The 24,976-nt window shown below is 42.1% G+C and overlaps 1 protein-coding gene across 11 annotated transcripts in view; it reads left to right on the top strand.

Annotated features, from left to right (window-relative positions):
- The window catches only part of CALD1 (caldesmon 1), a 231,484-nt gene that overhangs the window by 193,380 nt on the left and 13,128 nt on the right, over positions 1 to 24,976 (top strand). For 6 of the 11 annotated variants that reach the window (XM_027538941.1, XM_027538940.1, XM_027538942.1 and 3 more), the window contains 7 exons: positions 193 to 1,279; positions 2,484 to 2,561; positions 8,552 to 8,694; positions 13,254 to 13,512; positions 16,152 to 16,292; positions 23,573 to 23,616; positions 23,722 to 23,800. In XM_027538941.1, coding sequence (XP_027394742.1) covers positions 193 to 1,279; positions 2,484 to 2,561; positions 8,552 to 8,694; positions 13,254 to 13,512; positions 16,152 to 16,292; positions 23,573 to 23,616; positions 23,722 to 23,800 — 1,831 coding nt within the window. The remainder of the gene's footprint in view (positions 1 to 192; positions 1,280 to 2,483; positions 2,562 to 8,551; positions 8,695 to 13,253; positions 13,513 to 16,151; positions 16,293 to 23,572; positions 23,617 to 23,721; positions 23,801 to 24,976) is intronic. The other 5 variants (XM_027538947.1, XM_027538946.1, XM_027538948.1 and 2 more) reach the window with 1 other exon arrangement.

Here is a 24,976-nt window from a genome sequence, read left to right as displayed (position 1 = left end):
AGACCATGGACAAAGGTTTGCATGTGTGTCATTGAAATCCAGGCAGGAATGTACTAATATGGGGTTATATATGGGGAGTGTGTGTATATGTATTTCTCTATGTATCTGCTGTAGTTCCCATGTGGCACAGTACATGAATCCAGCTGACCGATTAATCAGCAAGCTGTCCTTGGTGTCGTTTCTGTTGTCCAGTGTGCCTGACGAGGAGGTCAAGACAACCACGACCAACACTCAGGCGGAGGGCGATGATGAGGCTGCTCTCCTGGAGCGACTGGCTCGGCGGGAGGAAAGACGCCAAAAGCGCCTCCAGGAAGCCCTGGAGCGACAGAAGGAGTTTGACCCAACAATAACAGATGCAAGTTTGTCGCTCTCCAGCAGAAGAATGCAAAACGACACAACAGACAATGAAACGGCGGAGAAGGAAGGAAGAAGTGAAAGTCGCCAGGAAAGGCAGGAGCTGGAGGAAACGGAAATAGTCACCAAGTCACACCAGAAGAATGATTGGATGGAAGCGGAAGAGAAAAAGAAAGAGGAGAAAGAAAAGGAGGAAGAAGAAGAAGAGAAGCCAAAGCCAGGGAGCATTGAAGAAAATCAGGTAGAGGTGGTGGTAGACGAGAAAACAGCAGACACCCAGCAGGAAACAGTAATGCCACTGAAAAATGGGCAGATCAGTACAGATGAGCCTAAGACCGAGGAGGAGGGGGAAAGGGGCTCAGATGAGATTCTCCAGAATGAAAAGATGGAAGAGGAAGCCAGGGAAAGAGCTGAGGCAGAAAGGGCCAGGTTGGAAGCAGAAGAAAGAGAAAGAATTAAAGCTGAGCAAGACCGAAAAATAGCAGAGGAGAAAGCAAAAAAGGAAGCAGAAGAAAAAGCAGCTGCCCAAGAGAGAGAAAGACAGGAGGCAGAGGAGAGGGAGAGGATCAAGGAGGAGGAGAGAAAGGCAGAAGAGGAGAGGCAGAGGATCAAGGAGCAGGAGAGAAAGGCAGAAGAGGAGAGGCAGAGGATCAAGGAGCAGGAGAGAAAGGCAGAAGAGGAGAGGCAGAGGATCAAGGAGCAGGAGAGAAAGGCAGAAGAGGAGAGGCAGAGGGCGAAGGCAGAGGAAGAAGAGAGAGCTAAGATAGAAGAGCAAAAACGTAAGAAGCAACTAGAAGAGAAAAAGGGGCAAATGCAAGAGAAAAAGATTAAAGGGGAAAAGGTAGAGGAGAAAACAGCAGGGAAGGGGGTCAATGAAAAGAAAGTACAAGAAGATAAACCTCATACAGCTGTCCCAAAGAAACAGGTACAGTAAACCTTTTGCACCAAGTGTGTGATGCCTGCAACTTGCGAGAAATGTAATGCACATCAAATTTGGGACTGAGGCCACATTCCTAAGGCCCCACGTGCTTAATCGTTTGGCAAGCTGTTCATTTTTTTAGGTCATAGCAATATGCAAGCATAGAGCAATCAACTGAGGGCTAAATATTCCACCAACCAAATGTACTGATACAACCAGAGAGAAGTGAATTGCTCTGTGCTTGATTGCTATGAATACCAGAAAAAATGAATTAACCCAAAGATGACAAGTGTGGTGGTGCTGCGCTGAAATGATTCTGCACCTGCATCTAAACTCATTCCTTCTAACAACTTACCTCTCTCCACAGGTCTACATGAGGCAGCAGGACCATAACTCCTCACCTCACCTGTTGTGTTTGGCATCTAATAGAAGATGCTAAAGTTGGGGTGGGAAACTGACATGACGAATCGTGGTCAGAAATATCTTAAGAACACAAAAATAACCCCCTTGAAATTAACTGGTAATAAAGGAGGGAAAGGAGCCATTTTGGACCTTTTATAAAAAAATGTCAGAATCCTGACTTGCCGTCATGTAGACCTGAGCCTAATGTAGACTTGCAGAAAGCCATTCATCTGGGGCAGCATCAACTTAAAACTGGTTGGTAGTTACAAGCACACATTCTGCTTCTTTTACCGTCTGGGTGATACAGATTTATGTAGCACAGGAAGAGTGGAATGGGGCTGGGGGAGTGTCTGTAATCTAAGAAACATTTTTTTTTCTCTGTCTGCAAGGCTACATTAAAAGCACTATAGAGATGCTTGTGTATTCAGCTTTCCAAAGAGAACTCTCTGTCGCTAAGCCTGCATTGCATTCAAGTCATCTTTCACTTCTGCTTCTTACAAGGGGCTCATAAACACAGCTATCATAAGAGATGATCAGGAACTAGATGCACCAAACACTCAGGAGGTTTTCAACACTCACGAGAAGCACCACATCACGCTGGACCTCCGTGAGCACGATGGCAGGCACATGAGGAAAGATTTGGTGGGAGGAAACTATCCCACATTGCTGTTAGAACCACTGGCACTGGGGAAATGTGAGGATTGGTACAGCCACAGAGAAGTCACTTCACGCCACATGCAGAGTGACCTGAGCACCCTCTCACTCTTGCTTTTAAATAAGTGACCTTACCATTCTTGAAAATAAAAAGGAAGAAGAAAGGGGGGCTAAAGTGCCAGCTAAAAGAGAAAAGTCCCAAGACGACAAGGCTGCCTTCAAAAAAGAAGAGGTAAATATCACTGAGAAGGAACCTAGTCATAAAGCACAGAGAGCAGTGTTCCATGACGTTTCAGGTCAGATGATCTCAAAACTGTAAACTCTAACCCAGTATTTTTCAAGCCGTGGCTCATGATCCATTGAATGGTGAAATCAATTGAAAGCAAAACTAGTTAAAAGTGTCAATCTGCATTGTTTTAATGAAGTAGAGTAGAAAATATCAGAGGGCATCGTGGCCACGAAGCATTGCATTGTGATATAAATTGTCTTTTCTACTATGGGTCACAGTCAGAAAGCTTGAGAAATACTTCTCTCATCAACCTTTCCTGCTTTCTACTCTCCTCAAAAAAAGCTATTTTTTTTTTTTTCTTTGAGCCATCCTACTTTCATTTCAATCATGAAATATTTCCAACTGGCTTTGATTAATGATTTAACTTTTCCAAGGGAAAACACTCCCACACCTCTCAGTAGAAAATCTGATGAACTGAAGATGATATTTGGTTTTCAAAAGAAAAGCTTGGCACAGTGTTCTGCATTGCATTTCTGAGGCACACACAGGAGCTGGTGCCAGGGTGTTTGACTGTAGGTAAGTAGTAAACAAGTCAGTGGACCAGAGGCTGCTGCAGACAGCATGTCATTATGTCCCGACATAATCAAAATGCCACATCAGAAAGCCTGACCTCAGGACTTCCGTGGCCATCCAGTGGTTAAGACTCTTCGCTGTCAATGCAGGGGGCACAGGTTTGATCCCTGGTTGGGCAACTAAGATCCTGCATGCCACATACCACAGCTTAAAAAAAAAAGGAGAAAGAAAGCCTGATCTTGTTTTAACCATCATGCTTATGTTAGCTCCAAGCAATCCTAAAAATGATGATAGTATTTAATAAGCTCAAAGTACTTGATCGTGGTAAACTAAATTATCAAACATAAGATTTGAAGTACTCTACTTGTGGGACTGAATTGTAGTTATTGAGCTCCAACTCAGATGGACTCTTGCTACATTTTTCTGCCCATTATAGCACAGAATAAGACACAGACAAATCTATATTTAGCAAATAGATGAGATTTAATAGGAGAATGATTATTTTCTTAAACCTTTTTTTCCTAAGATTCATGTAAAAAGAACTCTAGTTCATGTTATATTTATTTTGTTTTTGGTATGTGTTCCTCCCATTTTCTAGTAGAACTTGTGGTGGCTTGGGAGTAAAAACCAAATGTGAACACTGCCCAGTTAAAAGCAGGAGAAAGCATGAATGCTAAAAACTAGAAAACTAAATTTGGTTCTAATGAGGCTGCTGAGAAATTTGTTGAACATGTTGGGAAACAACTGTTCTCATTCTGTAACAGAAAAACAGCTACAAATTCATTTCCAAAAGATGAACATTACTTTGGGACTAAACTCAGAAATATCCCACATATATTATTTATTTCACTTCCCACATATATATTTATATATCCCACATATATTATTATTTAGCTTCATCTCTAAAGCTAGCATTTTGTGTGGGGGAATATCTTTAACTTATTTTTAATTGGAGTATAATCGCTTTACAGCACTGTATTGGTCTCTGCTGTGCAACAGCATGAAATCAGCTATGTGTAGACACATACCCCCTCCCTCTCGAGTCTCCCCCCCACCCCCCAACCCATCCCACCCATCCAGGTCATCAGAGAGCTGAGCTCGCTCTGCTATACAGAAACTTCTTGGGGGGAATACCTTTAAGTACAGGAGGAAGAGGGCATGAAATCATAGCTCAGTGATTACATTTCTATGGAGTAGGAGAGGCAGAATGACTCTATGAATTCTCCATTTCATTCAGTTCAGTCAGATGTGGATTGTTTTTAATGACCAAGGCATTCTGTGTCCACGTTTTGTGTCTGTGAACTACAAGGAGCTCACCAGCAGCCATCCCATCATCCTTTAGCTTCTTTTCAGATAAGGCCCCCAATTCAACAATGGCCGTGGTTTGATTTCAGTCCTGCCCCTTTCTCAGTCTGCCCTCCAGCACATTCCAGTGTCCCAAAACTTGGCCTCTTTTTGCCACAAGAACAGATTAGCTCCTTAACCCAAGCTTTGGGGAAAAAAAAAAACAAAAACTGCCATTCCTGTTTTAACATTGCATACATAAATTACTAGTTGAATAACTAGGTTTTCCCCTCTCCACCTGTTTGTGTAGCTACTCCACTTAGATAACTTTAAATCATAGTTTATGTGATGTGGCCATTGTAAATGCCCTCCTTTTACCCCCATCCCGCTTTTTGTTCTCTACTCTCAACAAAAGTCTTTCCTTTCATGGAGTTAGCAAGAAAAGGAAACACAAACATCAGGTGAGCTACATTTCCAGAAGTCACTCCAATACCTTACACAAAACCTTCTTTCTCCCACTGCAGTTTAACTGTTTGTGGCAGTGAATCACAGATGACCAGTAACCCTGAAACGTAATTTAACTTTTTATTTTCCCCAACTATAAAATGCCTTCTTTTAATTTTTAAAAAATTTTTGTTGAAGTACAGTGTTGTGTTTATGCTGTACGGCAAGTGATTCAGTATATTGCGTGTGTGCATGAGTTCATGCTCAGTTGTGTCCGACTCTCTGTGCCCCCATGGACTGTAGCACACCATGCTCCTCTGTCCATGGGATTTGCCAGGCAAGCATACTGGAATGGATTGCCATTTCCTACTCCAGGTTAATCTTCCCAACCCAGGCATCAAACCCACATCTCTTGTGTCTCATGCATTGGCAGGCAGATTCTTTACCCACTAAGCCACCTGGGAAGCCCTTTATACATATACATATATTCTTTTTTTATCTACATTCTTTTCCATTATGGTTTATCATAGGATATTGAATATAAAATGCCTCCCTGTAAAATGCCTCCTTTTAGTTCTTCACCCCAGAGCTTGTTTTTTGTTCTGGCCTCTAATAGGAAAACAGTTTCCAGCAGAGCTGTTCATATAATAATGAAACTAATATTCATATCACGTAGGCCAGAGCCTCTCACTAAACATCAGGGTACATGCTGGTCACCTGGGATCTTATGAAACACAGACTCTGCCTCTGTGGGTCTGGGTAGAGCCTCAGCTCCCCAGGGAAGTCCATGTTGTCCATGGACAGGGCCATTCATGTGATAGACATTGGGCCTGGAACAGGAAGTGAGGCTTCTGAATCTAACAAAAGTATGTTCAACTTAGTCTGAAAAAGTGTAACTTGCACCTGTTCTTATCATTCTTCTGGAATCAAATGATACAAAGCAGTACAACAGAGAAACTGGTGTCTCAGTCCTTTTAGACTTGTTCACAACTTTTTGAGTGTCTCTCTGGCACAAGAGTATGTCACTGGAATTCCTACCCCTACACACATACACCCATGTGTTACCCCACTGATCACTTTTTTTTTTTTTTGGCTGTGCTATACCAGTTGTGTCCAACTCTCTGTGACCCTGTGGATTGTAGCCCCGGCTTCCCAGGTGGCACTAGTGGTAAACAGCGTGCCTGTCGATGCAGGAAATGCAAGAGACGTGGGTTCAATCCATGGGTCGGGAAGATCCCCTGGAGTAGAACATGGCAGTCCACTCCAGTATTCTTGCCCGGGATAACCCCATGGACAGAGGAGCCTGGCGGGCTACTGCAACAGGGTCAGACATGACTGAAGCAACTTAGCATGCACAGACTAGCCTACCAGGGTCCTCTATCCATGGGATTTCCCAGGTGAGAATGCTGGAGCAGATTGCCATTTCCTACTCAGGATACATGGCCCTGTATTAATCCATCAGCACAGATTCTCTTCTTGGTAACATTTTGATCTAGAGGCTCTAATGCTTTTCCCAGTGGGCTCAGAATATCCCATTAGCTTAGGCTGAATCTGCTATAGAAGCCAACCCACTGTGCTCCTTAAAGTGTTACGGAATTTATTTATTCATTTCCCAGAAAGAAAAAATAATTTGCAGTCAGCATTAAATTATCATTATTTCTTTGGGATTTTTTTTAAGTCTTCCAAAGAGAATATAAGCACCACAACTTTGCCAGTACAGGAAGAACTTGAAAAAAAGGGATGTTTCTTCTGTTAGACATGTATGGTTTTATAAATCTATTTTACACACATTTTTGGTCAGTAAATTAGATAATGCATTTGGGGAGACTGGAAATATCTCTGACTCCAAAATAAGAGAAATGAGTTTCTCTTTGTATAGTGCTCCACAAACTGTAAGGTGTGACTCACAGTTTCTTTCATGGGTTCACTGCAAGGGGACCCCCCCTCACCTTAAATGTGTATCCCCAGATACTTCTTAACCAGGATATAAACTCCTATCCATAGTTTCTGGGGCTATTCCCAACAATGGTAGGTCAGAATGAAAAGAGACCTTGCTTGCTCCTGCCTGCCCAATAAATACTGATTTACCACCAGGCAAGGACAGTCGAATTAAAGCTGCGGGACAGACCAGGAGCTTCCTTCTCTTCTCTGAGCCTCTCAGCACAAATCTGGAGCCAAGAAGGAAGGCACAGGATGAAGATTAGGAAGGGATCATCTAGCCCAACCCTCTCTTTTCATGCACACGGAGCCAGCATTCCAGAGATATTAGGTGACTTAAAGTAACAGTTAGATTTGTTGACAACACTAAAACTAAAACTCAGATTTCCTGACTTTCAGACAAAGCACTCAGAAAGAATAGCAAAATAACAGCCTTCCTCTTCGGCAAGTCCAAGGGATGTCCTAGATGTATGCCACTTGGAGAAAAATTAAAAGTCATAACTAGCTAGGGCACCGTGGTAGTGAATAGTCCATCGATAGTAATTTTATCAAATAATACTCAGCAAAAGCAATCAGGCAAAGGACTACTGAAGACCCATCAGTAAAAAGCAAAAAAAAAACCCTTTTCTTAGTAAAACATGCACTTTGGTGGGGGTTAGGTATCGGAAGCATAACAACTGCAAAGAGGTGAGTGATCAGGTAAGGGGTGGGACTGTTCTTGGCAGCCCCTGGAGCCCTGAGTTCTTACACCCAAACCGTCCTCCTTTGGTCTCTTTAGAATGTTAGTGCTTTGTCACTGTTTGTCTTCAAATGAGCAGTAATGAACCTCACCTGTTCTCACACTCATTTTTTAAGAATGGGTGAGATGATAAAGGTAATTTGAACTCCTTTACCTCCCCCCAAAAAGCTATGCAAATTCAGTATACTTTGAAATAATCTGTTTCACTGTGAGGAACTTGTAACACAAAGCCTACACGTACACACAAAAAATTAGAGCTAATACCTGCTCTCCATGTACCACCTTCCTCTGTCTCCCACAACAATCGCAAAGCCACTTTCAGAGACTAAATTATCACCTTCAGTGGAAGTCAAGGTCAGCCCTGGAATTTTTCCTTTGTGTTCTATCTTTAATGCTTTAGATGACTACAGACACGGCCCCGCAGGTCTCTGTGTCATCCCTCTAAAGGTAGGGTTATTATGTCTTCTATCCTGAAGACCCTAGTTATTCATTTGATTAAAATACTAGGGTGGTCTTCTTCTGACATCTGCCAAGACTGACTTGACAGATCTGGCTGACTCAGTAGGTTTCTTATTTCCTCCTCAACACATTCAAGTCCTTCTCAAAGAAGCACCCTTCATCCAAGAAGAAACCTGTCCAAGTAACTTGGCCATTCTCCCATCAAGGCCACACTAATAATTGCTCTTCCCGGTGGGAACTGAAAACAACCCCTCTCATGTGGAGTTTCCAAATGGTAACACCTCCATCACTTTTGAAAATAAAACCTCAGTGAAATAAGGGATGATCCTGACTTCCTAAAATTGTGGTCAGGGTCTTTGCTCAGAAGCTGGAGGACCATAGCTCATGCTCCAAGAATTTCCTCTGATTCCAGGTCTACCACATCATTCTCCAGTGGTTTGTTTTACTTCTCAGTTTTCTGGCTTCCTAACAATGTTGGGTTTTATTTGGTGATACCAACCGAAACCTAATAAGATTTTTATCGTTATGTTTCTTCCTGATATGTACCATTGGTTAGCTCAAAGATGAGAAGACTAAAAAGGACAAAGAAAGCAAAGACGTTAAGAGGTTCTTGGATGCAAAGAAGGGATTTACAGAAGTGAAGTCTCAGAATGGAGAATTCATGACCCACAAACTTAAACACGCCGAGAATACTTTCAGGTAAGAAGTTAACAGTGACTGTGCTCATGTGTGGAAAAAAAAAAAGTCAGTCTCCCTACTCTGTGACTCCAGACAGAAACGTGCTAACAGGCAACATACTTTTGTTGTGAGGTCACTGGCCATTGTCTTAGAGATACTCCATCAGCAGATCAGGCTGTCAATCACTTACAGAACAGCAAGCCCTGCTCAGACAAGGTTTGATCTGCTTTTCCCATTATTTGACAAGGCAGATCAATCCTGCTTGGTATCTATGTTTTTGTTCACTGACCTAATACATTCACGTAAGATCAGCTTATGAGAAAACATTATCACCGGAGTTCGTGTCATTGATTCATTCTCTGTAGGGTCCAGCAGACTTCATAGAAGAAATTTCTCAATACCATTTTCAAGAATGTATTTTCTAAACGTTGTAAATAAATTGTTGCAGAAAAGGAAGATTGCCCTGTGGCCAGATACTTCGGAAACATTCAGTCATTTCAGTTCAGTTCAGTCGCTCAGTCGTGTCCGACTCTTTGCGACCCCATGAATCGCAGCATGCCAGGCCTCCCTGTCCATCACCACCTCCCGGAGTTCACTCAAACTCACGTCCATCGAGTCAGTGATGCCATCCAGCCATCTCATCCTCTGTCATCCCCTTCTCCTCCTGCCCCCAATCCCTCCCGGCATCAGAGTTAAACTAAATAAGTTACGTCTCTTTACCACAGGACTTAGAGAGCCTTTGATGTTATTTTGCCTTGGAGAATCTCTAAGAGGGAGGAAGAGGGTGAGCAACTAATGCTCCAGTTTGGAAAACCCTCTTGCAGAGCTTCAGATTCCCCTTTTTCATCCCCTCTCCTATCACATTGAATACATCTGGGCGATTAAGTTTAGGACAGATAGACAAGTGCGTGCATGCTAAGTCGCTTTAGTCTTGTCCGACTCTTCACAACCCCATGGACTGTAGCCCACCAGGCTCCCCTGTCCATGGAATTCTCCAGGCAAGAATACTGGAGTGGGTTGCCATGCCCTCCTCCAGGGAATCTTCCTGACCCAGGGATCAAGTATATGCAGGCAAATCCTCACTTCTAGGTTGAATATGGAGATTCCCCCCACCCCAGACCAGCTTTGTAGAACTCAAGTTACAGAAGCCTGCCATGGACACCTGACTACCTGACTGTCTGTGCCCCATTCCCACACACACTAGGTCCAACTGCTGGTGCCAAATTGCAGTCTCTGTTATGTCACCGGCTGCTGTGCCAAACATTCTGGAAAAGAGGGGGGTCCCTGTAATGTGGATTCCCAGAGGGTTGTTCTTTGGCAGCTGTCTTGCCTGTAGACCCTGTTTTTTTTGCAACACTTCAAATAAGAAAGTTCCAAGCAGGTATTGTATAGAAGTCAGACTGCTTCTTACACCAAAGCATGGGTAACACTCAGAAGCAAGCAGAACTATGAGGGACAGACATTTCTAGCCGCTTTAAGATGCTAAAGTGTTAGGTAAATATAGTTGTTATGCACACAATTTTTCTACACAAAAATTTGAGCAAAAATCTAGTCACAGTTTTACAAAAGAGAGCTGAAAGTACATGGAAGAAAAGATGTGTATACAAAGCCTAAATAAAGTGTGAAGGAATGAGAAGGGAAGAACCTATTAGATGTTACTTGGGATTGGCAAGAATGTAAATGTAAAAATTACGTTTATTAGGAATTCATAGAAAGTCTAGAAATCAAGCTGATTCAGGCTGGTAAGCTGATTGCAGAGCTTGCTGAAGTGCCAGTTCTTTAATGTGTTAGAGCCCTAGAACAGTGTCAAGTTCATGAAAAGTGTTCAAAGAATATTACCTAAAAATATCATTGTTTAATTACTTAGATAAGACCCTGATCCTGGGAAAGATTAAGGGCAAGAGAAGAAGGGGGTGACTGAAGATGAGATGGTTGGATGGCATCATCAATTCAATGGACATGTGATGGTGAAGGATGGGGAGCCTGGCATGCTGCAGTCTATGGGGTTACGATTGTCAGACACACCTTAGCGACTGAACAGCAACAACAATTACTTGATAGTTTAAAATATGTGCTGTAGGTGCAAGTACAATTTTATTAAGAGAAATAACTTTAAAAATCTGTCAGTAGAAAGAAGTTTGGTTAATAATTAGCAAGCTTCTCAACCAGTTTTAGTCAAAACTCAAATTGACAATTAACATGCCCATTGTTTGGAAATCCAGAAAACTGGGTAACTCGAACAGATAAGTCACAAGAGACGGCAACAGACAGAGGACTGAGAATCATAATTGGGACTCTTGCTTTAATTTTGCTATGTTTTGAAAGAAGAAAACGAAACAAACTGCTACCGTATTATTAGTTTTTAATTTAGCTGCCAACGTACGTTAGTTGTAGTTTCAATTAGAAATTGATCCCTGTAGAAGCAGAGACACCTCACTTTGCTCCAAATAGTTATACAGTGAGGGGAGCTGGGGAGGAGCGAGAGCCTCTATTTGGATTAGCTTAGTACCTATTAGTCTAACTGAAAACTAGCTGTGTTCATAGTGAAAGGTCTATATTCATCTCGACTTTCACCTAGCAAAGCCACAGAAAGAGAACCTTCTGGAAGAAATTTCCATATTAGTGGTACCCTAATGCTCAGGCCATCCCAGCACATCTGAGCAGATGTGATGCGGTCAAAATTCTTGTTCCTGTTTTGAGCATAGCTCCTTTTGTTGATTTAATTACTTTTCCCTTTGACAGACCCATTTTCTTATAGCTAGATGTTTTCTCTAAAATATGACATGAAAATCTCAATTCAGGAGCAAGTTAAGCACCCATCACCTAAGGAAACCACCAGTAACATTTTCCCCAGATACACTTTATGTGTATACATTCAAAACACACATAGATGTATATATGTGTATAATTATAAATCTCTGTTTTAAAGTGATTCTTTCACTGAGCATAACAGTGTATCTTTTTGCTAGCTTTCTGCACCAATGAGTATAAGCCTACAGTTAATGTTAGAGTGTTTTACTGGGTGGTAAACACTCTAACATTAACTGGGTCATGACTGATTTAACAAGTCCCTAATGATGGGCATCTGAATATCCAAAATGAAGATTGAGCGACACCTAGTGGAGTCCAGAAAAGTTTCTATGTATTAGCAGTCCTACCAAACAAAACACTAAGAACAGGAAGAACCAACTCTCTGAAGATGGAGAGACTTTAACTGAAAGGAGAGGGTTCCTCTCTGAAGTCACAGGCCTATGGACATTTAAGACTTTGAAAGAGCAATATCAAGTCTTAATGGGTCCCCTAACCATGGGGTCGCTAAGAGTTCGGACACTACTGAGCAACTTCACTTTCACTTTTCACTTTCATGCACTGGAGAAGGAAATGGCAACCCACTCCAGTGTTCTTGCCTGGAGAATCCCAGGGACTGGGGAGCCTGGTGGGCTGCCGTCTATGGGGTCGCACAGAGTCGGACATGACTGAAGCGACTTAGCAGCAGCAGCAGCAACCTTGACTGAGTTAAAAATAAGAGTTGACCTTTAGCTATCAAGAACCTAAAATGATATTTTTTAACTTTTTAACCTCAACTCCTAGTAAGATATAAATTTTACATCATATCCCAGTACACATCTACATATGTATTTATAACTGAAACAAGAATGTCAAGAAAAGGTCGTTTCCCTTGTTCCATGCAATACCCTCTGATGTTTTCTCCTTGGTTCTTCTAAATGCTAATTAAAGTCCACTAAATAGACTTTACAAAATGCAGCTTGAAAAGCATAGTACTAAAGGACATAGTTTATTCAGAACAATCTCACTATTTTAAAAGCATGAGATGCATGCAAAAAACCAGTATTGGTAACTATGTAATCTTGGACTCCTTTTCCGTTCCTCCTCTTGCTTCATAACTGGAAACACCAGTGCTATTCTCTGGATGGAATAAATGATACTAGACCATGGTAATTCATCTGTTACAAAAGTGTCAGAAATGGGCCACCTATGTTTAGATATAGTTAAGAATGCCCTCACTACCTGCTAATGAGTATTTATATAAGATTTCCTCCATTTTTGTGGCTCAATAATATTCCACTGTTATGTACTTTTACATTTTTGTAATATGTTCATCCACCAATGGGCACTTAGGCTGTTTCCATGTCTTGGCTATTGTAAATGATGCCACATGACTATGGGTGTTACGTGTATCTTTTTGAGTTAGTGTTTTCATTTTCTTTGGATAAATATCCAGAAGTGGAATTCCTGCATCATATGGCAGTTCTACTTCTAATTTTTTGAGGCATCTCCATACTGTTTTCCGTAGTGGTTGTACCAATTTACAGCCCCACCAACAGTGCCTGTTTGCTTCCATTGTACTACCTAGGGAACCCAGGGTAAGTGGCAGAGAGGGGATTCGGATTCAGACCTGGGAATTCCAGATGGACCCCAACTTAGCCGTGAGGGTCCGCTGTCCCGAGAGGGCAGTGGAGATTTCCGTGTGGGATGCAAGGCCTGCAGACCGACCTCCCCCGCTTCCAGGGGCGGTGAGGGTAGGCTGCAAGGCAGACGAGTGTCCCACTCCTTTGCAGCCGCGCTGGAGGGAGGGTCAGCGAGGCCAAGGAGGCTGAAGGCACTTCCCAGGTGGAAGCCGGCAAACGGCTGGAGGAGCTGCGCCGCCGCCGTGGGGAGACGGAGAGTGAGGAGTTCGAGAAACTCAAGCAGAAGCAGCAGGAGGCGGCCTTGGAGCTGGAGGAGCTGAAGAAGAAGAGGGAGGAGCGAAGGAAAGTCCTGGAGGAGGAGGAGCAGCGGAAGAAGCAGGAAGAAGCAGAGCGAAAAGTGAGAGAGGAGGTAAGGCAGGGCGCAGCGCGGTGGTCTCGCGCCTTCACTTACCCAAGCTCATGAGTACGTGTCTCTGTGAACATTCTGACCCTGGAAAATAGTTTCTTCCCTGGTGAACTGCTGCTGCCCTTTTGAACGTGAATTCTTACAAATGCATGAATCTGAGCAAACTCCCGGAAACAGTGAAGTACTGGGTAGCCTGGTGTGCTGCAGTCCTTAGGATCACAAAGAGTCTGAGTCGACTTAGCGACTGAACAACAGCAGCAGCTTGCTGTGTGCTAGGTGTGGTTCTAAAACTTTTATACACATTAATTTATGCAGTTCTCCTAAGATCTCTCTGATATAGGTAGTCTTCTCATCCCCATTTTACAGATCAGGAAACTAAGGCACCGAGAGGTTTTGTAATTTTCCAGAGGTCCCACTTTTTGTTGTCTTAACGCATGAACCTGTAAATGTCCCTCAGTAAAGACTGTGAGAGCAGAGAAGGATGAAAAAGTCTGCAGATCAGTTACAAGAACCAAGAGTCACATGGTAGTTGTTTTTTGATATTTGAAGAGGTTTCATAGAGAAGATTTTCCCAAAAATCGTTTTGGGGGTGTGTTAAGTGGAAGAGTAAGTAACTAGATTTTCACAGGCAGGGACAGTACCTGCTTTGTTCATTGCTGTACACCCAGGACCCAGCACAGCGCCAGGCGTGTAGCAGGAGCCCAGTGATTATGAGCAGATGAATTTGTTCCATCTTAAGCAGAACTGAAAATGACAGATAAAGTTACAAGAAGGCAAATTTTGAAAATTGAAAAAGTGCTTAACCAACTACTGTAGCATTGAAGTAGTTTACAAAGAGCATTTTTTCCTTGTATCCTGAGGTACATTATTTATCCTCATTTTATGGACAAAGAAATGGGAATCAAGTAGTTTGACTGACTTGTGTGAAGTCACTTGACTAATAATAAGTGATAGATTTGCTGCTGCGACCCAGCTTCTCCAACTCCTCCTAGAGCTTTCCACACAAATCTCCAGAGACTGTGATCTCCCATCATTTAGAATATGCAACAAGACTTTAGATGATTTTCTGACATGGATCCTATACAAACATTCCCCAAACTGTGTGGAAAGTTTGGATACATTACTCCAAGGTCTCGTTCAACTCCAGCTCTTCTTAAGCCTGCGACCTTTGGTTAGAAGGTAATTGGAATGATTGTTTTAGAATCAGACCCTCTGCCACTGGCAAGCTGGGACCTTGGGAGAGTCACTAGACTGTGAGACCTCTTTTCCTTATCTGTGAAATATCTACTTTCAGGATTGTGGAGGTGATTAAATCATGATATTCAGGGTGCCTGGTACATAATAGACACTCAGGAAGTCATAGTGTTCATTCCTGTTATTGTTATTGCTGTTCTTTAGAGGAGCAAAGTATCAATGAAAGCAGAGGAGAAACATGGCCTCTGAGACCTGAATTGGACCTCAGAGATGATTTGGTCTAACCTCCTACCAAGCACAGTGTCTTAGTGGCGGCCGCTATAACAAATTGCCGCAGACTGGGTGGCTGATAAGACATACAGATGTTTGTCTCACAGTTCTGAGGCTATGAAGTCCAAGATCGAAATGCCAGCAAACTCTGTGTCTGGTGCAACCGTTCACAGATAGCAGTCTTCTCGCTGTGTCCTCACAGGGCAGAAGGCGTGAGAGAGCTCCCTAGAGCCTCTTTTAGGTTCCATTCTCATGGCCCCCAAACCCCCACCTCCTAATGCCATCACTCTGGGGGTTAGGATTTTAACACAGGGATTTGGTGGGGGAGGGTGGGGGCACAAATATTCAGTCCACAATACACAGGATCTTTCTGCAGCATCCTCTGACACATGAACATCCAGTTCCTGCTTGAGAACATCCAGTTTGAAAACTACAAAGACTACATAAATCTGTCAGAAAACTGTTCCTAGAGGATGTGCAGCCTGATGAGAAGACAGAGTGTTCTAGGCCAGGAATGAAGGCACCGAGGGGTTGATGAGAGGGATTGTAAACATCCGTGGTTTCACCACTAGGGGGCAGTATCTACACCATTTCAGATTTGTCAAGCTATCTAGAAATAATCTACTCAGCTAAGGAAGGGACAAGCGAGAAACCATCTCTTGTACAATTTAGTAAATATAGTACTGTGTGCCTTGGCATATGGATGATCTCATTTGTCTTCACATCTCTCCTAGGAAGTAGGTAGAAGTGATAACTTATTTTACGTACACAAAATGAAAGGCCAGTGTTTGATGACTTGACGAGGTGATGACTGTGATGATTGTCCTGCTGAGCATGAGTCTAAGCATTCTACCTGAGCGTTCTCATTTAGTCTGTGTTAAATCCCTAGTCGGTGGATACTATTATTATCCCCATTTTACAAATGAGGAAACTGAGGCAGGGGGTAGATAAGTAACATGGCCAAGGTCACACAGTTTGGAAGGGGCAGTGCCAGAGTGCACATCAGCAGCTGGACTCAAGCCCTCAGGCTTAACCTCTGGTGCCACCCTTGAGGAAGGGCTAGCATCTTTTCTAGAACCCGGATCTTTCTCTTCTAGGACTATGACCATTCCCCTACAGCACTCTTTCCTTTGGGCTTGAAGCTGATATTAACGTCCTTGTTATTTGCTCTTTCTTAGGAAGAGAAGAGGAGGCTAAAGGAAGAGATTGAAAGGCGAAGGGCAGAAGCTGCTGAGAAACGCCAGAAGATGCCAGAAGATGGTTTATCAGAGGACAAGAAGCCCTTCAAATGTTTCACTCCTAAAGGTTCATCTCTCAAGGTATTTTCCCCCAGAAAACCTTCTTGTGTTTACTAAAATATGATAGAAACATGATTTCAGCCCCTGATTTAGTTATTGATTATTCAAAGCTTTTGTTCCATTTATCTTTTTGCTCCATCAGCAATTTAATAGCTTATTTTCATTTTCAAGATAGAGATAGGAGAGAAATCAAGTGGAGTACTTTGTGTCTTTTGATTATTAGATCTTTGATTAAAATGACCTCTGGTGATTACCTCTGGATTTCACTGACCCACACTCTCAGTGTGCCTTATTACTTTGAGCAATTAAAAGCAGAAACATTGAAACTATAAAATAGGCAAATATATTTTAAAGGTTTAAGCTGCTTTTTCATGCTAATTTCATTATTTTTCTTTGTCATTATTAAGAGCAGGACAGCTGGGGATGGCACAGGTCAAATTTCAAAGCTGTTATCAGCAAAGGAGATGAAATGTGACTCGGATAGGCTCCCTTGCCAGGATGAGTTTGGTCTGACTACTCCCTTCAGTGGGCATAGCTCCTAATAAAGGAAGACAGAAGCGCTGCTGAGAGAATGAGCAGGAAGGAGCTGACTCAGGGCGATGATGGGCAGGTTGAGATGGAGGGACAAGAGCGTAGACTCAAATATGTATTTTTGTTTATACAGTTAGCATGGTTTGAGTCCCTGGCACAGTGAAGATACTCACTGATGTAGGGAGTATGTGCTTATTGAATAAATACATGGACGAATGAATCTTTAGAGATTGGAACTTTGAGCAGTTTTTATTTTCTGTCATCCTAGCTAGGTTACAAAGCCCTGACAACAGGTAAAGGCAGTATAGAATCATAGCCAGGCTGCAGCTGGTTAATGTGTGTGTGTGTGTGTGTATGTCTATCAGTGTGTGTACATTTTGATCAAAAGTCAGTTATTTACACTTACACTTATTACCTGTTTCACATGGAAACCAGTATGTTTTATTCCTAGAACATTTCCTTTAGTCTTTAGGATGGTCTGGGTCCCAGTTTACCATGGTTCTGCTGCTGCTGCTGCTGCTGCTAAGTCGCTTCAGTCGTGTCCGACTCTGTGCGACCCCATAGATGGCAGCCCATTAGGCTCCTCTGTCCCCGGGATTCTCCAGGCAAGAATACTGGAGTGGTTTGCCATGGTTCTAACCCCTCCCAAATAAGCTCCTTATACTTCAATCTCATCTCAAGGGCTGCTTCAGGAGGAGTTTTCTTATTTGATATTTATAACAAATCTAATATGTGCAATGAACTATGAAGGAGGGAAGCACAAAGCAAGGTCACTGTCCATAGGGCACTCATATCATTGACCGCCTCAGGAAAACTCAAGAATTACAAGGGTAACCAAGTGCAGACTACCAGCTCAGTGAGGTCTCTGAGTGGAGCAGAAGGAGGAGAGAGAGGCTGTGTGGAGTAAGTGAGCTTCATTTATGGATCTGAAATTTGAATTTCATAAAGTCTTCCTATGTTACAAAATATTCTTTTGAGCTTTTCCAAACCATTTAACAATGTAAAATGTTCTTAGTTTATGGGTGGGTGGAGAACACAGGCAAAACTCTATTTGCATACCCCTGCTGAAGGAGAACGGAGAAGGCAATGGCACCCCACTCCAGTACTCTTGCCTGGAAAATCCCACGGATGGAGGAGCCTGGAAGGCTGCAGTTCATGGGGTCGCTAAAAGTCAGACATGACTGAGCGACTTCACTTTCACTTTTCACTTTCATGCATTGGGGAAGGAAATGGCAACCCACTCCAATGTTCTTGCCTGGAGAATCCCGGGGATGGTGGGGGTGCCTGGTGGGCTGCCGTCTATGGGGTTGCACAGAGTCGAACACGACTGAAGTGACTTAGCAGCAGCAGCAGCAGCTGAAGGAGAAAGAGCAGAAAGATGCAAACCCTGCTCACTTTAGACCATCTCTGCACAGCCACTCGGTCCCCCTCTGTCTGGGTCCATTTCTTCCTGGCTCATCGAAAATCAAAAAAAAGAAGTGTCCTCTCTCTTTCAACCTTCCTTCAATCGCCACCTGACCTAAGCTTTCCTTGAACTGTGTGTGGGAACGTGAGAAAAGTTGTAGTTATCGAGACTTCTAATTTCTACTTTGTTTTTCAAAAGAAACTGCAACCCATCCTCTTTCTTCAAACATCTCTCTACCAAGGTTCCCAACTTAGCTTCTCTAGTGTTTCCATCAACCAGACTCCAGAGTTCCCACAAAGCCATTTATCTACTTATTCTGGTAGAGAAGGACAGGAAAGCCTGGCAAGTTGCAGTCGCAGTCAGACACGACTGAGCAACTGAACAACAGTGTTCTAGTAGAGAGGCGTGTGTGAGCCATCAAAATTGACATATAAAAAAGAAACTTTCAATTTCTGTGTAACAGAAACGTGCTTTCAAGAGTAGGCAATCTAGTGTTTTTCTCCATAGTATGTGCCTTGAAGAACCTGCTATGGCTCTTGTTTTATAATTTCATTTCATGTCCTACAATTGAAATTCCTGCAACTGTTGACACTTTTGGCCCTGCAGCTTTTATAAATGGTCACAAGCTAAGATTGTCGAATGCCAGCGGGAGGAGAAACATTTGATATCTGACCACACGATATTATCCACTGGTGTATTTTGTTGATTTCTCATGACTTATGTTCCTCGTCTGAGAAGCTCAGAACCTGGTTTCTCATAGTTAAATTATGCTGGCAGTGAATGAGCTTTCTTACCTAAGACATACAAAGAATAAGTTTTAAGTAAATTAAATTTATAATTTTGTTTTTATTATTATTATTTTCATATACTCGTGGTGGAAGGAGTGTGGAGTTAAGGACAGCACCAGTTTGCTGAAATGTGTGTGATTTTCCCGTTTTATTAGGACCACACTGCCACCTCTTGGTTTATAGAAGAACCAGTTTCTCTCTTTAAACTCCTTACACAGAACAAGTAATTTACAAATTTAGTAGAAACTGTTACATTACCCAGAGTCACTAAGTGCAGACATTTGCCAGCAAAAATGCAGAAGTAGGTCCTGGCAAAATGTGATGATGAGATCAAGCTGTATTGAATACTGTAGATACAGAAGGAGACGTTAGAGTCTAAGAGCCATAATGTGAATAAATGTGACTGCCAACATTAACAAGATGATCCCCAGGTCAGAACGATGCTAGAGGTGCTACAAAGATGCTAGCGGTTCTCCATTCTTCAGTCCCACTGCTCTGCTTGCTTCTTGGTTCCCCAAATCTTTGTATGTGTGTCTGCTCTACTACAAATGTCCTTTACCCTCCAACGCACACACTCCCCACCCTCACTTTCATGAACTCATTTATAAAGCCGTGTAAACTATAAACTATAAAAATCAGCTCAAATACTAGAACATCTGAAAAGCTTTCTCCAACTCTCCCATTTTTTAATCTTTAATATGGTACCTACTAGGTTAAAGCGTCTGCCTCCAGTGCGGGAGACCCGGGTTCGATCCCTGGGTCGGGAAGATCCCCTGGAGAAGGAAATGGTAAACCACTCCAGTATTCTTGCCTTGAGAATCCCATGGACGGAGAAGCCTGGTAGGCTACTGTCCACAGGGTCGCAGAGAGTCGGACACGACTGAGCGACTTCACCTTCACCTACTGTTTAGGTTTTTAATAATTTCTAAATTTTTATTTTTTTGAAGTACAGTTGATTTGCAATGTTGTGCCAGTCTCTTCTGTATAACACAGTGACTCAGTTTTACACATATATACATTCTTTTTTAATATCTTTTCCACTATGGTTTGTCCCAGGAGACGGGATGTAGTTCCCTGTACTACAGTAGGACTTTGCTGTTTACCTACCACTGAATTTTAAAATTTTCATTTATGTGTTCTGCTAGTCTCCCCTACTGACTCCGTACAGAATTGGAGCCCTATCTTATACACCACTGGTGTTTAATTTTATATAATAGGTTTAGTTCAGTTCAGTTCAGTCGCTCAGTCATGTCTGACTCTTTGCGACCCCATGAACCGCAGCACGCCAGGCCTCCCTGTCCATCACCATCTCCCGGAGTTCACTCAAACTCACGTCCATCAAGTCTGTGATGCCATCCAGCCATCTCATCCTCTGTCGTCCCCTTCTCCTCCTGCCCCCAGTCCCTCCCAGCATCAGGGTCTTTTCCTGGTGATGAGTCAACTCTTTGCATAAGGTGGCCAAAGTACTGGAGTTTCAGCTTTAGCATCATTCCTTCCAAAGAACACCCAGGGCTGATCTTCTTCAGAATGGACTGGTTGGATCTCCTTGCAGTCCAAGGGACTCTCAAGAGTCTTCTCCAACACCACAGTTCAAAAGCATCAATTCTTCGGTGCTCAGCTTTCTTCACAGTCCAACTCTCACATCCACACATGACCACAGGAAAAACCATAGCCTTGACTAGACGGACCTTTGTTGGCAAAGTAATGTCTCTGCTTTTTCATATGCTATCTAGGTTGGTTATAACTTTCCTTCCAAGGAGTAAGCAGTGCTCACATATAATTTATTGGTTTGTTGGTTGTTTGACAGACAGGTTGTCAGGGATAAAGGTCGGATGGATAGATGAGTGAATAATATTACAAGTGCCAGTACATTATGTGGTTCTAATGTATTTTATCTCATTCAGAAAAAATTTAGCTGGGAACTTTTCCTCCAAAAATACACTTCTAAGTTCATGTTAAAATCAGAAAAATAAGGGTTTTAAACCCTTTACACCTCATAAACTCGGGGATACCGATAGCACATTTTTGCATAAAGTTTAATATTAATGAGTTAGATTTTATCTTTGTAAGAAATCATTGGAAAGGATGAAGTGCCCTCACTAACATCTATAAAAGTATTGTTCAACTGATACTAGGAGTGAAGCATGTTTTCCAAAAAGCTTAAGGTTATTTATTAATAATCTCTGAGTCCTAGGCCAACAGTCTAGAAAAAGCCACTGACATTTCGAAGATTGTAGGCGAAGGTCAGCTGCTCCGGTATTCTTGCTGTTGTTGTTCAATTGCTAAGTCGTGTCCAGTTCTTTGTGACCCCGTGGACTGCAGCACGCCAGGCTTCCCTGTCCTTTAGTGTCTCCCGGAGTTTGCTCAAACTCGTGTCCATTGAATTGGTGATACTATCCAACCATCACATCCTCTGTCGCCTCTTCTCCTCCTGCCCTCAATCTTTCCCACCATCAAGGTCTTTTCCAGTGAGTCAGCTCTTTGCATCAAGTAAACGAAGTATTGGAGCTTCAGCTTCAGCAGTCCTTCCAATGAATATTCAGGGTTGATTTCCTTTAGGATTGAGAGGTTTGACCTCCTGGCTGTCCAAAGGACTCTCAAGAGTCTTCTCCAGCACCACAATTTGAAAGCATGAATTCTTTGGTACTCAGCTTTCTCTATTGGCCAATGCTCACATCTCTACATAATTACCAGAAAAACCATCAGTTCAGTTCAGTTCAGTTGCTCAGTCGTGTCTGACTCTTTGCGACCCCTTGAACCACAGCACGCCAGGCCTCCCTGTCCATCACCAACTCCTGGAGTTCACCCAAACTCATGTCCATTGAGTTGGTGATGCCATCCAACCATCTCATCGTCTGTCGTCCCCTTCTCCTCCTGCCCTCAATCTTTCCCAGCATCAGGGTATTTTCAGATGAGTCAGCTCTTCGCATCAGATGGCCAAAGTATTGGAGTTTCAGCTTCAACATCATAGCTTTGACTATATGGACCTTTGTGAGCAAAGTGATGTCTTCACTTTTTAATATACTGTCTAGGTTTGTCATAGCTTTCCTTTTAAGGAGCAAGCATCTTTTTATTTCATGGCTGTAGTTCACCATCCACAGTGATTTTGGAGCCCAAGAAAATAAAATCTGTCACTGTTTCTACATTTTCCCCATCTATTTGCCATGAAGTAATGGGACCAGATGCCATGATCTTAGTTTTTTGAACGTTGAGTTTTAAGCCAGTTTTTTCACTCTCCTCTTTCAACCTCATCAAGAGGCTCTTTAGTTCCTGTTTGCTTTCTGCCATTAGAGTCGTATCATCTGCTTATTTGAGGTTGTTGATATGCACGATTCTACGGTAACTAAAATCCAGTAGATTCCTGAACAGGACAGAAAATGGACCTATGTGCTTTGCACATGCAGTCATATGCAAAGGTGTTACTATTTGCTGATGACAGAGGATGCATGGCAAAGGCTATTTCTAGCCTGGAGTTAGGTATCATAAGGAGTCAACAAATATTTGCTGGCTTATGAAGAACATTTGGATTTGAGTGATGCAGTTTTAGTAAAATACAATGCTTGATTTAGCAGCTTTAGTTGTAGCAAAAATTTCTAGCTTTAAAAACATGTATTAAAAAATACTAAACTATCCATCAGTATACTCATAGCAGTTTCTCTGGGCTTATTTCCTTATTTCCCACTTGGACTACTAAGGTTTTCATGAGAAGCCTCAGCCATTCCTGGTGAGCTGTGCCCCAGTTTCACTCAGCCCCACATCGGTCTTCTACGTTCAGGGCAAATTGTGGAGAAGGCAATGGCACCCCACTCCAGTACTCTTGCCTGGAAAATCCCATGGATGGAGGAGCCTAGTAGGCTGCAGTCCATGGGGTTGCTAGGAGTCGGACACGACTGAGCGACTTCACTTTCACTCTTCACTTTCATGCATTGGAGAAGGAAATGTCAACCCACTCCAGTGTTCTTGCCTGGGGAATCCCAGGGACGGGGGAGCCTGGTGGGCCGCTGTCTATGGGGTCGCACAGAGTCGGACACGACTGAAGTGACTTAGCAGTAGCAGCAGCAATAGCTATCAAAATTAGGAAACCAGGCTAAGCAGTAAGTGAATAGATCACAGTTCCTGGTTATCATTCTTATATATACAAATATCAAATCATTATGCTGTATACCTAAAACTAATGTTATATCATTTATACCTCAATAAAAAATGAAAAAAATTTAAAGTATGTCAGAAAGCAAAAGCAAAAAAAGTTAGTCTTGAAATGTGATTGTTTTGCCATTGATTTTTGTTTTTTCAGAGGCATTTTTATTCCATTCTATCTAGTCTTTGTTTCCAGAACTTCATATTTCTCTGTCTTCTGCCAATCCTACCTTCATCTCCCAGTATCACAAACCTCATTATCAAATACCTAATGTGTCATTTTCCTCCCTAGCAGAGGTGCTGTGCACAGCACCCTCTTACTCTTTGACACTCTTTGGTGCTTTTATTCCCCAGATTCAGGAAAAATAATAGTATGGACTGAGAAACCCTCTTTATAAGCTGAAAATATTAACTGGTTTTGTTTTTTTTCCAATTCCTAGATAGAAGAGCGAGCAGAATTTTTGAATAAGTCTGTGCAGAAAAGGTAAATATGGTTGATTGTTGAATTGAGAATTATCAACCATTCGATGTAATGGGAAAATTCTCTCATATTTTTATGCATGTCTGTGTGTGTTTATTTACTTAACAGTGGTGTCAAATCAACTCATCAAGCAGCAGTAGTCTCCAAGATTGACAGCAGACTGGAGCAATACACCAGTGCAATTGAGGTGAGAGACGTCCTCGATGTTAGGAAACTGAAGTGAAAGTGTTAGTCACTCTGTCGTGTCTGACTCTATGCGAACCCACAGACTGTAGCCTCAGTGTTATGGTCAAACAGAAATCAACTCTGATTGTATAAACAATCAGAGAAACACTTAGGACAATAATCAAGTCCAGTAGTGTTAGAATGTTAATGATGCTTTATTATTTTGAACTAGTTATAGAGAAAGCAATAATAAAGATAAATTATAGAAAAGTTTTAAATAAATTTTTATTTACTACTTTCCACCTGAGTGTTCTTTAATGAAGGTGTAATTATTTTTAATGAATTTGTTACTTAACTGTATTATTTATATGTTCACAAGTATATCTTCAATATTCTTAATTCCTTATAAAAGGTGTTCCCATATATAGTTTAAACAGGTCCTTTACAACCATGACTAGTCCTTCTTTGTCTATAAGAACTTTTATTATCAAATAAATTAGTAGTATAAATTAATATAAAGATGATAGCCAGCTGGAATTTAATAGTCAATTTCAAATTGATTGTTTTATATTTGAAGGATCATAGTTTTATGCCTCTGTCTAATCCAGCTTTCTTTCCCCACCGCCAGTTGACCTAGGAGTTCTACTCTATTTGGAAATGTATATTTCCAAGTACCAAAGCACTAAGAGGGTAGGGTGCCATTGATCAGGATGCAATACTGATTTTTTTTTCTCCTTTGTGTAGACTTTAGTTTCAGTTGTCTGCTATGATGTAACTGGATCAGTTCAATTTGATTAGATCCTGTCCTTTGTACTGCAGAGTGGAGATGCCTATAAAATAGTTTGTAATGAAGAGAAGGAATAAGAAAGCGTTCTGGGTGGTTTACCAAGTGAATAATCAAGTCCTAACATTCACGAGGAGATTTTCAGAAGATTAAATGGCCACTAAAATATAAGACAAATAAGACAAATTGCAAATAGTTTTTTTCTGTGGTTGAATTGGTCATAACTCTAACAGGGTTAATGAAGCCAAGACTATGGCTTCAGCCTTTACATAGTCCAGCAGTGGGGCCACTCACCCTGGCTGCTCACCTTGGTGACACATGCCACAGGCCCCAAAGCAGGACCAGGAGAGAAACTGCATGATTTAGGGTGTGTGCATCACTACTGCTGGAAAAGTATCTTGGATGCACATCTTT

The sequence above is a fragment of the Bos indicus x Bos taurus genome, chromosome 4, assembly GCF_003369695.1.
Source record: "Bos indicus x Bos taurus breed Angus x Brahman F1 hybrid chromosome 4, Bos_hybrid_MaternalHap_v2.0, whole genome shotgun sequence".
NCBI classification, from domain to species: Eukaryota; Metazoa; Chordata; class Mammalia; order Artiodactyla; family Bovidae; genus Bos; species Bos indicus x Bos taurus.
Note: the sequence above shows the minus strand (reverse complement) of the source record. Positions and strands in the feature narration are given on the sequence as shown.